General features: G+C 25.0%; 1 protein-coding gene across 3 annotated transcripts in view; it reads right to left on the bottom strand.

Moving 5' to 3' along the window:
- LOC136080745 (fibrillin-2-like) overlaps nt 1-17,709 on the bottom strand; it is a 169,438-nt gene that overhangs the window by 54,644 nt on the left and 97,085 nt on the right. For 2 of the 3 annotated variants that reach the window (XM_065797792.1, XM_065797794.1), the window contains exons 10-18: nt 17,234-17,422; nt 7,555-7,686; nt 5,348-5,479; nt 4,728-4,859; nt 3,348-3,479; nt 2,729-2,860; nt 2,109-2,240; nt 1,489-1,620; nt 869-1,000 (exon numbers count right to left, since the gene is read on the bottom strand). In XM_065797792.1, coding sequence (XP_065653864.1) covers nt 869-1,000; nt 1,489-1,620; nt 2,109-2,240; nt 2,729-2,860; nt 3,348-3,479; nt 4,728-4,859; nt 5,348-5,479; nt 7,555-7,686; nt 17,234-17,422 — 1,245 coding nt within the window. The remainder of the gene's footprint in view (nt 1-868; nt 1,001-1,488; nt 1,621-2,108; nt 2,241-2,728; nt 2,861-3,347; nt 3,480-4,727; nt 4,860-5,347; nt 5,480-7,554; nt 7,687-17,233; nt 17,423-17,709) is intronic. The other variant, XM_065797793.1, reaches the window with a different exon arrangement.

Raw genomic sequence — 17,709 nt, 5'->3', positions numbered from 1 at the left:
ATTTAACTTACATTACATCACTTAAATTACTAATCAATTATTATCATATATTTTTTATATCTATTAAAAAGAATTAGAGTTATATAACAAAAGTATTGAACTCATTCATTAAAAATAATTAACAAAGAGAATTTTGAAAAACTGGTGGCACTCTTTCTGAGTGATTTTTCATAACATTTATGAGAGCTATTAGACCAAAAACAATTTTCCGCAAGACCAAGATCAAGTTTAAATAACTATTTTAGTATTACAAAATTATCAATATTTATTTCAATTATTTAAATAACAAAATAAGAATAACTTAAGGACTTATTTCAATATGATAACAAAAAAGTGCCATAAGATTAGAAAATGTATGTAGTTTAAACTTACGTTACACAAATTTAAAATAAAAATGTGCTTTAACAAAGCATAGTTATTCAAAACTTTAAATTTGAAAACAAAACATTTAATATTCTTTTGCATAAATTATTAAAAAATGGTGAAAAAGAACTATTACACTCGTTAATATCATAAAAAAAGAAAAAGAAATATCAAACATCTAAATGTTACCCACTTAATGAAAAAAAAGAAACTATTGTGTAGTTTGTAGTTGAGCACAGAAATAGTAATTATTTAAAAAATGATTTAAAAAGAATATTATAGAAAAATTGAAACAAAGTAATGTTTTTAGAGAAACAATTTTTTCTTTTTGTATACTGTATAATTTGTTTCAAATAATATAAACTTAAGTTTAAATAACCGTAACAATAACAGAGGTTAACCAATCAACTTTTCTGATTTAGATGTTTTCAAATACAATGCCTTAAATTACATACTTATTAAAACTAAACAAAGAGAGTATAAAAACTACTTTAAAATGACTAACCATCACAGCTAGCATTGTCTTGACCTATCTTCCACCCACTTTTACAGGAGCAGATAAAACTACCTTTTGTATTTGAACATACTCCATTACTCCATGAACATGGTGGTGAAGAGCTATCACATTCATTGATATCTTAAAAAAATAAAAAGAAGTATCAAAAATCAAAGTGTTTAGATTAATTATACCGTTCTACAATTTTCGAAGTATTTCTAGAACAAAGTGGAAACAAAAATAGCAGTTATTTTGAAAAATGATTCAAGAAGAAAAATATAAGATGAAACTAAGATGAAAACTAAAGATTTTGGCAGAATTATTATGTTTAACAACAAAAAAACTTATTTACATTTTGTCATCTTCAAAAACATAAAATTAAATTAGATATTTTTAATAATGACAATAAAAATTGAAACAAAGTAATGTTTTTAGAGAAACAATTTTTTCTTTTTGTATACTGTATAATTTGTTTCAAATAATATAAACTTAAGTTTAAATAACCGTTACAATAACAGAGGTTAACCAATCAACTTTTCTGATTTAGATGTTTTCAAATACAATGCCTTAAATTACATACTTATTAAAACTAAACAAAAAAGTATAAAAACTACTTTAAAATGACTAACCATCACAGCTAGCATTGTCTTGACCTATCTTCCACCCGCTTTTACAGGAGCAGATAAAACTACCTTTTGTATTTGAACATACTCCATTACTCCATGAACATGGTGGTGAAGAGCTATCACATTCATTGATATCTTAAAAAAATAAAAAGAAGTATCAAAAATCAAAGTGTTTAGATTAATTATACCGTTCTACAATTTTCGAAGTATTTCTAGAACAAAGTGGAAACAAAAATAGCAGTTATTTTGAAAAATGATTCAAGAAGAAAATTATAAGATGAAACTAAGATGAAAACTAAAGATTTTGGCAGAATTATTATGTTTAACAACAAAAAAACTTATTTACATTTTGTCATCTTCAAAAACATAAAATTAAATTAGATATTTTTAATAATGACAATAAAAATTGAAACAAAGTAATGTCTTTAGAGAAACGATTTTTTCTTTTTGTATACTGTATAATTTGTTTCAAATAAGATAAACTTAAGTTTACATAACCGTAACAATAACAGAGGTTAACCAATCAACTTTTCTGATTTAGATGTTTTCAAATACAATGCCTTAAATTACATACTTATTAAAACTAGACAAAAAAGTATAAAAACTACTTTAAAATGACTAACCATCACAGCTAGCATTGTCTTGACCTATCTTCCACCCGCTTTTACAGGAGCAGATAAAACTACCTTTTGTATTTGAACATACTCCATTACTCCATGAACATGGTGGTGAAGAGCTATCACATTCATTGATATCTTAAAAAAATAAAAAGAAGTATCAAAAATCAAAGTGTTTAGATTAATTATACCGTTCTACAATTTTCGAAGTATTTCTAGAACAAAGTGGAAACAAAAATAGCAGTTATTTTGAAAAATGATTCAAGAAGAAAATTATAAGATGAAACTAAGATGAAAACTAAAGATTTTGGCAGAATTATTATGTTTAACAACAAAAAAACTTATTTACATTTTGTCATCTTCAAAAACATAAAATTAAATTAGATATTTTTAATAATGACAATAAAAATTGAAACAAAGTAATGTTTTTAGAGAAACAATTTTTTCTTTTTGTATACTGTATAATTTGTTTAAAATAATATAAACTTAAGTTTAAATAATCGTTACAATAACAGAGGTTAACCAATCAACTTTTCTGATTTAGATGTTTTCAAATACAATGCCTTAAATTACATATTTATTAAAACTAAACAAAAAAGTATAAAAACTACTTTAAAATGACTAACCATCACAGCTAGCATTGTCTTGACCTATCTTCCACCCGCTTTTACAGGAGCAGATAAAACTACCTTTTGTATTTGAACATACTCCATTACTCCATGAACATGGTGGTGAAGAGCTATCACATTCATTGATATCTTAAAAAAATAAAAAGAAGTATCAAAAATCAAAGTGTTTAGATTAATTGTACCGTTCTACAATTTTCGAAGTATTTCTAGAACAAAGTGGAAACAAAAATAGCAGTTATTTTGAAAAATGATTCAAGAAGAAAATTATAAGATGAAACTAAGATGAAAACTAAAGATTTTGGCAGAATTATTATGTTTAACAACAAAAAAACTTATTTACATTTTGTCATCTTCAAAAACATAAAATTAAATTAGATATTTTTAATAATGACAATAAAAATTGAAACAAAGTAATGTCTTTAGAGAAACGATTTTTTCTTTTTGTATACTGTATAATTTGTTTCAAATAAGATAAACTTAAGTTTACATAACCGTAACAATAACAGAGGTTAACCAATCAACTTTTCTGATTTAGATGTTTTCAAATACAATGCCTTAAATTACATACTTATTTAACTAGACAAAAAAGTATAAAAACTACTTTAAAATGACTAACCATCACAGCTAGCATTGTCTTGACCTATCTTCCACCCGCTTTTACAGGAGCAGATAAAACTACCTTTTGTATTTGAACATACTCCATTACTCCATGAACATGGTGGTGAAGAGCTATCGCATTCATTGATATCTTATAAAAATAAAAAGAAGTATCAAAAATCAAAGTGTTTAGATTAATTATACTGTTCCACAATTTTCGAAGTATTTCTAGAACAAAATGGAAACAAAGAATTGTTTTTAGAGTCATGAATAATTAAAAACTTTGACATAATAATTTACCGAATGGTCGTACCCGAGCAGTAAATGCCTTAGGAAAGATATGAAGTACATTAGAATAAAGGAGACGTATTTTTTGAACAAAGCATATTTTGACAGTTGTCGAAGACAAAAATAAAGATTAATATAGGAATATTAAAAATAAATAAGACAGACATCACACCTAAACAAAACTTATAATAATAAAAAATATAAATTTATAAACACTAAAATAAACAAAGATATACAGCAAATATACAACCAAACAAAAACTTTAAAAACAAAACAACTAATTACAAAATTAAAAGTATACTTACTACAATGAAAGGCCTCAGATTGGAAAAAGAATAATAATATTAATATGTAAACATAATTTGTGTAGTGATTAAATAATAAGCATCTCCTTAGAGTCGCAACTATTATTACTGGCGTTTCGATGAAGATCAACACTCATAACTAGTTTATCTGGTCAGACAAAATTCATCGCCACATATGCATAACATCCGGACTTACGCCTAATCCATACTGCAGTAAATCCCAAAATTTGTACATCACTAATTAATATTTTTTAATATTTTAACAAAACAAACAAAATATGATTTTTAAACAAATAACAACTACAATAAAAAATTAGAAAATATAAAGAAATGAAACTTTCTGCTTTAGATGTTCCCAAATACTATGTCTTGCAACATATACTTTGTATATGCATGTAATTGTAGCTGAGCACAAAAATAGTAGTTATTTTAAAAAATGATTCAAGAAGAAAATTATAAGATGAAACTAAGATGAAAACTAAAGATTTTGGCAGAATTATTATGTTTAACAACAAAAAAACTTATTTACATTTTGTCATCTTCAAAAACATAAAATTAAATTAGATATTTTTAATAATGACAATAAAAATTGAAACAAAGTAATGTTTTTAGAGAAACAATTTTTTCTTTTTGTATACTGTATAATTTGTTTCAAATAATATAAACTTAAGTTTAAATAACCGTTACAATAACAGAGGTTAACCAATCAACTTTTCTGATTTAGATGTTTTCAAATACAATGCCTTAAATTACATATTTATTAAAACTAAACAAAAAAGTATTAAAACTACTTTAAAATGACTAACCATCACAGCTAGCATTGTCTTGACCTATCTTCCACCCGCTTTTACAGGAGCAGATAAAACTACCTTTTGTATTTGAACATACTTCATTACTCCATGAACATGGTGGTGAAGAGCTATCACATTCATTGATATCTTAAAAAAATAAAAAGAAGTATCAAAAATCAAAGTGTTTAGATTAATTGTACCGTTCTACAATTTTCGAAGTATTTCTAGAACAAAGTGGAAACAAAAATAGCAGTTATTTTGAAAAATGATTCAAGAAGAAAATTATAAGATGAAACTAAGATGAAAACTAAAGATTTTGGCAGAATTATTATGTTTAACAACAAAAAAACTTATTTACATTTTGTCATCTTCAAAAACATAAAATTAAATTAGATATTTTTAATAATGACAATAAAAATTGAAACAAAGTAATGTCTTTAGAGAAACGATTTTTTCTTTTTGTATACTGTATAATTTGTTTCAAATAAGATAAACTTAAGTTTACATAACCGTAACAATAACAGAGGTTAACCAATCAACTTTTCTGATTTAGATGTTTTCAAATACAATGCCTTAAATTACATACTTATTAAAACTAAACAAAAAAGTATAAAAACTACTTTAAAATGACTAACCATCACAGCTAGCATTGTCTTGACCTATCTTCCACCCGCTTTTACAGGAGCAGATAAAACTACCTTTTGTATTTGAACATACTCCATTACTCCATGAACATGGTGGTGAAGAGCTATCGCATTCATTGATATCTTAAAAAAATGAAAAGAAGTATCAAAAATCAAAGTGTTTAGATTAATTATACCGTTCTACAATTTTCGAAGTATTTCTAGAACAAAATGGAAACAAAGAATTGTTTTTAGAGTCATGAATAATTAAAAACTTTGACATATTAATTCACCGAACGGTCGTACCCGAGCATTGAATGCCTGAGAAAAGATATGAAGTACATTAGAATAAAGGAGACGTATTTTTTGAACAAAGCATATTTTGACAGTTGTCAAAGACAAAAATAAAGATTAATATAGGAATATATATATATAGATATAGAGATATAGATTTGTATGTTAGGTATATGTGGTTATCATGTGTGATTGATTTTTGATTGTAGGGTAAAATTATATATATATATATATATATATATATATATATATATATATATATATATATATATATATATATATATATATATATATATATATATATATATATATATATATATATATATATATGTATATACATATATATATATATATATATATATATATATATATATACATATATATATACATATATATTTATATATATATATATATATATATATATATATATATATATATATATATATATATATATATGTATATATATATATATATATAGATCTATAGTTTGTTGTCTTTGGGAAGAGCAGAAGAAAAAAAGTGATTCTTACGCCAACGCATACGTCACTTTTAATTACTTTTGACTTTCGTCCAACATTTGCGTGTTGGACGAAAGTAAAAACCATTAATTTAATTACAAATAAATCGTTTTTTAAAAAAACCACAAAAACGCAAATTTAATTGTCCAGAATGTTTTAAAAATATTCTGAATGTTTTTAACAATATAAACAATGTTTTTATTTTTTTTAATAAAATGTTTTTATTTTTAATTTTTTTAATAAAATGTTTTTATTTTTATTTTTTTTTACTGTAAATCATGCGCAGAATGTTGCTACATCTACTATCTTTTAGCCTGACCTGCAAGAGAGTGTTGCTACATCGACTGAGGGTTTGGTTAGGGCAGGCAGTCTATCAATTAATAAAAAAAAAATAATTCCGGTCTTGCATTTTAATTTTTACTTTTTGTCAACAAAATATGGAAAAAACTTTCAGACAACATCTACGGGTTGTATATATATATGTATATATATATATATATATATATATATATATATATATATATATATATATATATATATATATATATATTATATATATATATATATATATATATATCTACAAAAAATATATAATTTGTTTTTATGTTATTTGTTTTTTAGGCGTTATGCATTTTTATTATGCATTCTTTATGTATTTTTTTAGATAAAGACTATTAAAAAGTAGTTTACAGTAAGAAGTTAATAAAAAGAACAAAAAGTATGCAAAATGATTTAACAAGCTATATATGCATAAGGGTGTATAGGTGTAATGTGTAAGTCTGTACTGTTTATGTCGTTCAGTAGAGTCTTGTGTTGTTAGTAACCAGCATAAAAGATTTATCTTTGAACTACACCAAGCCAGCCCAGTCATACTCCAGAAATCCATGATGGATTTAACACCTACGAATGGATTTATAACTGACCTCTGATTCTAAAAAACTAGCCCACCATACTCACTAGACTTAGCTCCATTGAATTATTGGCTATTTGACTTGATAAAAAAAAATCTTGATGACGGTACTGACGTCGAAAGTCAAAAAACTCTCATAACGAAGCTATTAAAAGTATACCCAAAGAAGAGTATAAAAAACATTTGACAAATGGCTTGAAAAGATGCAACTTTGTGTAGATAATGATGGACATTATTTTGAACATTTAATAAAATAAAATTAATAAAAAACTTTTTTTTTTTTTAATAGGGGAGTTCTACGAACTTTCCTAACAATTTTATCAAAAATTTACTTGTTCTAGCAACTACTACAAAATATAAACTTTAAATATCCATCACAATAAAAAATGTTGACAAATCAAATTTTCTGATTTATATACTTTCAAATACTATGCTTTAACTTATATATTTATCAAAACTAAACAAACTAATATTTAAATTACTTTAAAATGACTCACCAACACAGCTAGTATTATCTTGACCCATTTTCCATCCGCTTTTACAGGAACAGATAAAACTTCCGTTTGTATTTGAACATACTCCATTATTCCATGAACATGGTGGTGAAGAGCTATCACACTCGTTAATATCTTAAAAAAGCAATATCAAATATCAAAGTGTTTAAAATTCATTATTATTTTCTACAATTTTTGAAACATTTCTTGAAAAATTGAAACAAGGTAACATAGTAATGATTTTTTGTTTTTTCAATTTGCATAACTTGTTTTAATTATTTTTTGTAACTTGAAATAAAATTTCAATGTTTTTAATGAACTTTTCTGCTAATAATTTAATATTTAATGACAAAATAGATACTATTGTACAGTTTGTAGTTAAGTACAGAATTAATTATTATATTTGAAAAAAAAGATTTAAGAAGAACAATAATAGATTGGGGGAAAAAATAAAAAAAAGATTTTGGAAGAATTAAAAAATAGTGTTAAACAGTGAAAAAACTTGAAAAAATGCTGACTTAAAAAATCATTGTATTAAAATTTATTAAAAATCTACTTGTTCTTACAGGGTTGCCATTACAATTCTGGAATAAAATTCCCTGATTTTCCCTGACTTTTTAATTAAATTTTGCTTATATTTCCCTGACATTTCTAAAATTTTTACTCAAAACTTAGCATTCAAACTTTGACATTAACCCTCAGACACGCTATATTTCCCATAAAGGAAAACAGATAGCTTATTTTCTATAGGGGAGACCGGGGCTAGTTGACCGCAGGGGTAAGTTGACGAACTGTGTTTATCTTTAGAGCCTTTCATCAGAAAATGACAAAAATTACACAGAAACTTTCTTATTGACCAGTTCATCATTCACTGTACTATTGTCAGGATTTGCGCATGCGCATGGGAGATATTGAGATTTATGCGTTTTTTGGACAAAAATGTAACTTTTAGAACATCGCTTCCTTTTTACTTTACAAAGAAAATAGATAGTCGTATGAAAAAAAAATTATTGTAAAAGCTCCAGTCACAATTGGTTTACTATATCCAGTCAGACTTTTTTTTCAAAGCTGCCGTTTTTCAGGATCTATAGACTGTTTATTGAAAAAAAAGCTTTCGGGGTAAGTTGACAAATTTTTCACGGGGTAAGTTGACTCAGCATTTACTATGGAAAAAAATTAATATTTTTTTAAAATTGTTATTATTATTATTTTTAATTTTAACAATATTGAAAAAATTTATGCTTACAAAAAAATTAAAAAAAATTTTTTTTTTAGTTTTTTTTTCACAGATAAAAAGTAATATTAAATTTTGGGATAAAATTGTTGCAAAAATTAATAGTAAAAAAATTTCTATCAATTTTCTATTAATTTTGCACTTAATGGTGCATTAATAATCATTTTTATAGTGTGCACCAACTTATCCCTTGGTGGGGTAAGTCAGCGCAAATTTTTTTTTTTTTTGAGGGCCCGGAAAGGCCCAAAGAATTTTTTTTTGTAAATGAATGCAAATTTTATAAGTTACCCTAATCCATACTCTTTAAGACTACACTTTAATATTCTTAAAAAAATGTACTGTTAGGACAACAGAGCTCATAGAGTAAAAACCGAGCCAACTAGTCCTGGTCTCTCCTATATAAAAAATTTTTATATTTCTGTTTTAAATGGTTTGATTCAAAAACAAAACAAAAAAATTAAATATTTCGTAAACTTTTAAAAAACAGTTGAAATTAGCAAATCTTTGAAACAAATCTTAAAACTAATACTAAACATAAAGAATGTCAAAATATTATTAAACTCAAAAAAATAACGAACATTTAAAATATTTTAAATAACCAGAATGGCAAAAATAATTTGCATTTCATACTTTATACTTGACTTAAAACTTTTTCCTGCTTCTTAAGTACTATTTGATTCAACATTATCATTGCATTACTTTCACTTCCTTTTGTTTGCAACTTTCTATTTTACTCTAGATATTATTAATATTTCAACAAGGTGTTAAAACAGTCTTTCATTGCTGATTTTTACTTGTTAGGCCTTCAATTTGTTAGATATCATGAGACCTTTGATAGTCTTTTGTACTTTTTGACAAAAAGCAATTGACTTTTCTTTCATGTTTTCACTAAGCATATTATTATTTATACTAAGCCCCTCTCAACTAATGCTTGACCGTGACCTTACAGAAAAACGACTTACAAGACTTTTGACAAAGTATTGTATTTTATACGAAGTTTGATAGTTGCGAAGTTTGTCTGAACAATTTCTAGTGTGACATTTTTTTTTAATACTGGTGAAAGATTAGATTAAATTTTTTCTAGCAATTTCAAAAATTGCATGAAAGTAAGATCACACTTACTCGAAGAGAGATTCAAGCAGAAAAGAATTAGATGAATTAAAAGCAGATCATCTACAGATTTGATCTGTTTAAGAAAATCAGCTTTTTTTGATAGGATTTTCTCTGAACTGATGTAACTAGCTGCTTCATAAAAAGAAGATCAATCTAAACTTTTTCAAGAATATAAATAACTATAAGTCAACAATCTTTCATGAATAACGGGTGATGCGGAATTTATCACACAAATCCTAATTTCATTATTTGAGCATAATAATTAGTTTTTGTGCCTTATCTCTGATTTTATCACAAAAACTGATTATTACTTGAGCATAATAATCAGTTTTTGTGGTAAAATGAGGTTAAATGCAGCTGAACGAGAATCTTTTCGAAAGCGACTAAAAATGTTTTTTGTAAATAAACCTAATATATAAAAAGAAAAATCGTAAATCATTTTGAAAAGGAAAGATTTGCTTGAAGTACAATATATGATAACCTAAAAAGACTTGAAACTGTTCAATCGTTTTCTGAAAGAAAGCACCCTGGTCGTCCGACATCCTGGACTAGAGAAAAGAAAGCTGAATTAACGAGACTTGTCAACAATCGAAAAGGTCTCAGTCAGAGAAAAATAGGTATTAAATTCGGTGTAAATCAATCGACAATCGGTCGTCAGTTAAAAAAAATGAATATTAAATATAGAAAACATGAAAAGACTCCAAAATACACTATAGAACAACAAATAAAGGCAATGAAAAGAAGCAGGAAACTAGTTAACCAACTCTATAACACAAAATCGCTTCTAGTCATCGATGACGAAAAATACTTTTGTTTTGCAGGGGACAACATGCCTGGAAATTCTGGATACTACACAAACAACAAAAAGACATGCCCAGAAAGTGTTCGTTTTATAGGAAAAGAGAAATTTCCAAAAAAACTATTTATGTGGATAGCCATATCTGACCGTGGTATGTCATTGCCATTGTTTCGCACTTCCATGGCTATTGCAATCAACTCATCAATCTATATTAATGAATGTTTAGAAAAACGACTTCTTCCATTTATTCACAAGTATCATGGAGACTTTAACTATTTATTTTGGCCAGATTTAGCAAGTTCTCATTATTCTAAAGATTCTCTAAATTGGATGGACCAATATGTCTATTACGTTGATAAAGAATCCAATTCCCCAAATGTGCCTCAAGCACGACCAATTGAAAATTTTTGGGGACATTTGGCACAGAAGGTTTACGAGGGAGATTGGCAAGCTTCAACAGAGCAAGTTTTGATTGATCGCATTAAATTAAAACTACAAGAAATTGATTTATACTTTTTACAGTCGCATATGAAAGGCGTCAGATCTATTATTCACTAACATTAGTGGTCATTGATGTAACATTTCATATGTAGAGTCTCATCTCTTACAAAGTTCAACAGACCAACTTGTTCTTTATGAGACTACTTTGAGTTCAGCTCTCAATCTTGTGTCTTTCAGATGGATTGTCTTCTTTTAATTGATAAAGACTCTAAAGTCTCATGCTTGACCTGGGCATTTACATTTGTAAGAATTCATCTGTTTTCTAGGAAACTAGAATTGGATCCACAGACTATTCTTTTATGTGTTTTTGTTTAGCAGGAAGTGGATGAAGTGGAGGAAGTGGAGGAAGTGGAGGAAGTGGATGAAGTGTTGGTTTATCAGTGAAAAGTAAAAAGTAAAAGTTTTATGAAAAAAAAAACAACCAAAAAACATTTTAATAATAAAAGTTTATAAAAATAAGACAATAAAAGATTTAAATAATTAAAAATAAAAAACAAGAAAAAAAATGTAACAAATTAAAAATAAGTTAAAAAAAAAACCGTTAAAAATCTACCAAATATTTTATAGATAAAAAAGAAAAAGAACAATTTAAAATAATTTTGTACATTGTTTATATGTCATGTATTTATGTATATGAGTAATGTATATAATATAGGAATTTTTTCATCTGACACTATTTAGATGTTGTTTCTTTTTCTATACACTATATGCTATTTGCTTTTGTTTAATTAATATATGTTACATATAATCTAGGGTTTAATATTGCATGTAGTAGTCTATGTATATTTTTTTGAATTTAAGTTTGCCTTTACTATGCTTTTTTATATTTGTCTACAGAAATTTTTACATCACACGCTATCCTTTTGAACTTATGTCATTTAAATTAGTTTTTTCTAACTCATCTTATATCATCTGTTCTTTCATCTTATATCATTTGTTCTTTCATCTTATACCATCTGTTCTTTCATCTTATACCATCTGTTCTTTCATCTTATACCATCTGTTCTTTCATCTTATATCATCTGTTCTTTCATCTTATATCATCTGTTCTTTCATCTTATATCATCTGTTCTTTCATCTTATATCATCTGTTCTTTCATCTTATATCATTTGTTCTCTCTTTTTTTTTTTCTGTCTCTTTTTTTTCGTTTTTGCTAGTCTTACTCATTTAATATTTTACTCTGATTCTAATTTTTTTTTAATTTTTATTGTTACTATTACTTTTTCTTTATTACTTGTGTTATTGTAGTTTGCTCTCTTTACTATTTTTCTTTATTACTTGTGTTATTGTAGTTTACTCTCTTAACTATTTTTCTTTATTACTTGTGTTATTGTAGTTTACTCTCTTTACTATTTTTCTTTATTACTTGTGTTATTGTAGTTTACTCTCTTTACTATTTTTCTTTATTACTTGTGTTATTGTAGTTTACTCTCTTTACTATTTTTCTTTATTACTTGTGTTATTGTAGTTTACTCTCTTTACTATTTTTCTATTCATATTAATTTGTGTTATTGTAGTTTACTCTCTTTACTATTTTTCTATTCATATTAATTTGTGTTATTGTAGTTTACTCTCTTTACTATTTTTTCTTTATTACTTGTGTTATTGTAGTTTACTCTCTTTACTATTTTTCTTTATTACTTGTGTTATTGTAGTTTGCTCTCTTTACTATTTTTTCTTTATTACTTGTGTTATTGTAGTTTACTCTCTTAACTATTTTTCTTTATTACTTGTGTTATTGTAGTTTACTCTCTTTACTATTTTTCTTTATTACTTGTGTTATTGTAGTTTACTCTCTTTACTATTTTTCTTTATTACTTGTGTTATTGTAGTTTACTCTCTTTACTATTTTTCTTTATTACTTGTGTTATTGTAGTTTACTCTCTTTACTATTTTTCTATTCATATTAATTTGTGTTATTGTAGTTTACTCTCTTTACTATTTTTCTATTCATATTAATTTGTGTTATTGTAGTTTACTCTCTTTACTATTTTTTCTTTCTTACTTGTGTTATTGTAGTTTACTCTCTTTACTATTTTTCTTTATTACTTGTGTTATTGTAGTTTGCTCTCTTTACTATTTTTTCTTTATTACTTGTGTTATTGTAGTTTACTCTCTTTACTATTTTTCTTTATTACTTGTGTTATTGTAGTTTACTCTCTTTACTATTTTTCTTTATTACTTGTGTTATTGTAGTTTACTCTCTTTACTATTTTTCTTTATTACTTGTGTTATTGTAGTTTACTCTCTTTACTATTTTTCTTTATTACTTGTGTTATTGTAGTTTACTCTCTTTACTATTTTTCTTTATTACTTGTGTTATTGTAGTTTACTCTCTTTACTATTTTTCTTTATTACTTGTGTTGTTGTAGTTTGCTCTCTTTACTATTTTTTCTTTATTACTTGTGTTATTGTAGTTTACTCTCTTTACTATTTTTCTTTATTACTTGTGTTATTGTAGTTTACTCTCTTTACTATTTTTCTTTATTACTTGTGTTATTGTAGTTTACTCTCTTTACTATTTTTCTTTATTACTTGTGTTATTGTAGTTTACTCTCTTTACTATTTTTCTTTATTACTTGTGTTATTGTAGTTTACTCTCTTTACTATTTTTCTTTATTACTTGTGTTATTGTAGTTTACTCTCTTTACTATTTTTCTTTATTACTTGTGTTATTGTAGTTTACTCTCTTTACTATTTTTCTTTATTACTTGTGTTATTGTAGTTTACTCTCTTTACTATTTTTCTTTATTACTTGTGTTATTGTAGTTTACTCTCTTTACTATTTTTCTTTATTACTTGTGTTATTGTAGTTTACTCGCTTTACTATTTTTCTATTCATATTAATTTGTGTTTATGTAGTTTACTCTCTTTACTATTTTTCTATTCATATTAATTTGTGTTATTGTAGTTTACTCTCTTTACTATTTTTCTATTCATATTAATTTGTGTTATTGTAGTTTACTCTCTTTACTATTTTTCTATTCATATTAATTTGTGTTATTGTAGTTTACTCTCTTTACTATTTTTCTATTCATATTAATTTGTGTTATTGTAGTTTACTCTCTTTACTATTTTTTCTTTATTACTTGTGTTATTGTAGTTTACTCTCTTTACTATTTTTTCTTTATTACTTGTGTTATTGTAGTTTACTCTCTTTACTATTTTTCTTTATTACTTGTGTTATTGTAGTTTACTCTCTTTACTATTTTTCTTTATTACTTGTGTTATTGTAGTTTACTCTCTTTACTATTTTTCTTTATTACTTGTGTTATTGTAGTTTACTCTCTTTACTATTTTTCTATTCATATTAATTTGTGTTATTGTAGTTTACTCTCTTTACTATTTTTCTATTCATATTAATTTGTGTTATTGTAGTTTACTCTCTTTACTATTTTTCTATTCATATTAATTTTTTAGTCAACTCCATTGACTAGTTAACTATATGAGTGACACCGAACCTAATTTATTAAATTATAATTAAATTTTTAAATTTTATGGCTATGTAAATAGATAATAACTATGAAAAATATATAGTTAAAAAAGCAAAATCAGATACAAAACTGCTGCATAATTATATAAATAAGAAACTAAAAATCAAAATTTTTAACATCAATTATAGATTCTAATGTGCATAACATGGATAATGTATGATATTTATGTTATTTAAGTACGTAAATTCTTTTTTAACTGATAGAAAGCTTGTACTAAGTAAGTGTCATCATTGGTAAATATAGCAATCTGTGTAACACAACAATCTGTGCTTAGCTTACATCCTTAGTCTAAAGCCCAATTTTACTTGTAATATGCATTAGTAATCCATCATATCAACTTACGAATTAAAAAATGTTATACTCATATAGATGCTATGATGATTGTTAAGTTATAGGTGAAGTTAATGATGAAACAGATGCAACTATTTTACAAAATTGTAAAAAATATAATTATGTTATCATAATTACAAATATAAAATTCAATTTAAAGACAACAATAACGTAAGAATTGCAAAGAATGTAATAACGTAATAAAGACAACAACAACGTAAGAATTGATAACTACTTAATCTTAATTAATTTCAAATGATTTAAGATGGGAACCACAAATCAAAATTGTATTATCTTTTGAAAACTACAATATTGGTGAAATATACAAATCATTTATATATATAAAGATAGTGAACTAACAAAATTGCTGTGTTATGTATGCAAATGCATTTATGTACAGCCGCATTTAGAATTTGCAATGCAGGTATGGCGTTCTTATTTTGAAAAAAGATACAAATATATAAGCATTCAAAAAGAAGTAACGCCTGTACTTGAGTTAATATAATGAAAGACTATAAAAACTAAAGTTGACACCTTTAATACATGGAGATCTTAAGCAAATGTAAAAATAGTATCATGACATGGAGAAAAATATCTCAACAGCATTTGTACTTTAAAAATTTTTCAGGTCCTTATTTAAAAATCATTCATTTATTGATAAAAAGTTATTCAAATTGATATTGTGAGGTTTTTCCTACAAACTGTAATGTCAAATTTTGGAACAAATTACCAATTGAAACAATCAATGTTAATAATCTCAATATATTTTATACTGAATTAGACTTTATGTAAATTGGTTTTGTTTGTAACATATATTAACAGTATTGTATTTTATATTAATATTATTAATTAATAATATTAAGAATAATATTATTAATTAATTAAACTGGTTTATAATATTAATTAATGTTATAATACAGATTCTTTTATTTGGTATTAGTACTTATTGTCACTGCTCAACTCAATACCTTTTCATGTTTTGTATTTGACTGCTAAAACTATTCCACGTTTTTTATTAAATTTTTTTTTATCTCAGCACATATTTTGTTACAAAGATATTTTTTCTAACATCACCACACATTAAAACTTCTTTTTATCAGACATTTATTTTTACTTCAAAGGCAATCGCTTTGATTTCAATGAGAATCTTTTACAAATATTATTTATCTGCACTTTTCAATTCTTCTAGTTTTAAATTCTTAGTTAAAAATTTATACAGTTTTGCAAGTTTTGTATCAAATCTTCAAACCTAGTTTCCTTTCCCAATAAATTAACATCGCTTGGTTAGAATTCTAACAACAGAGTTTGATCATAGAAATCTAAAATTTAGGATTAAAAAGTTGTTATTTTTTGTTTCATCGTTGTTATTATCAAGATATTCACAACTCTAACTATATATTTTTCAAACTGAGATAACCCATAACATATACAGATAGTCACATTGCTGTATAAAAGTATAAATACTGATTCTTTGGATAGCCTTTCTGTTAATTTTTTAGAAAAGATTCAACTATATTTACAAAATAAGTCAAGAAATGTAACTTGGGAAGCAATACAATGATCTTGAAGTGTCCTTTTCAATGTCTCATAGCTTTCACATTTTGGTTGTTTAAATTTAGGTTAGACGTTTCAAAAAGAAAATAAATCTTTCAAACTTTCCACATTTGGACCAACCAGCTAAACTCTTGTTTTCAAACTAAATCAAATATAATTCTAGCTTTATATTTTCCTAACTCACACAATACTCAATTTTAAGTCTTTTGTCAAATGATTTCTTGCTTTTTAACCTTTTTCAATTCTTTTTGTTAATTCTCAACCTGTAGTGATTACATGCAGCTTTGTTGGAAACAAATATAAAAAAACGTTTCTTAAAACAAGAGAAATATAGATTAACTTTTATTAATTTAAATTTAAGTAATTATTATTTGTTAAAACTGATATTAACTCTTATTAGTTCTTATCTTTTTTTATAATTATAAAAACTTTATTTTTATAATGAAGACAATTTGTTTATTTGATTATATTTTTTTTATTTGATTGTATATTTTTTTTGTAAACAATTGCATATTAAATTCATATTTTAAAGATAAAATATATAAATTAACAAACAAAACAAAAAATTCATGTATTAATCAATTCAAATCAAACCAAATATATTTTGAAATACTTTTATATATTTTTAAAAAAATTTTAATTTGAAAAAAATTTACCAACACAGTTTCCTGAAGAATCTTTAGTGTACCCAGGAAGACAAGTACATGGGTTAATTGATGGATCAATTGTTGATACAATACATTGGGTATTAGGACCAACACAAGAATTTTGACCACAAACACAAGTAACTCCATTTGTTAATTTACTACAAGTTAGAACTGGATGACACACAATGCAGTTACCAGCTAATGTAAAAACATTTACGTTATAAATAAAATAGTTTTAATTTGAAAAAAGTTAAAAGTTTAATAAATGCTTCAACATTCATTACAAAATATTTTACATTCAAATTAAGTAGTGATGTACCAAAAACACTTTTTTGGCCGATGCGATACCTATGCCAATGGATGGGAAAAGGCAGATAACAATGCCGATACCGATTAATTAAATAATTATTTAAAGTTTTGAAAATATAAAGCCATACAACATTAAATCGGGTACATTTTTTCATGAAATCAGTGCTGGTAAACAA

Source organism: Hydra vulgaris, chromosome 05 (genome assembly GCF_038396675.1).
Source record: "Hydra vulgaris chromosome 05, alternate assembly HydraT2T_AEP".
NCBI classification, from domain to species: domain Eukaryota; kingdom Metazoa; phylum Cnidaria; class Hydrozoa; order Anthoathecata; family Hydridae; genus Hydra; species Hydra vulgaris.
Note: the sequence above shows the minus strand (reverse complement) of the source record. Positions and strands in the feature narration are given on the sequence as shown.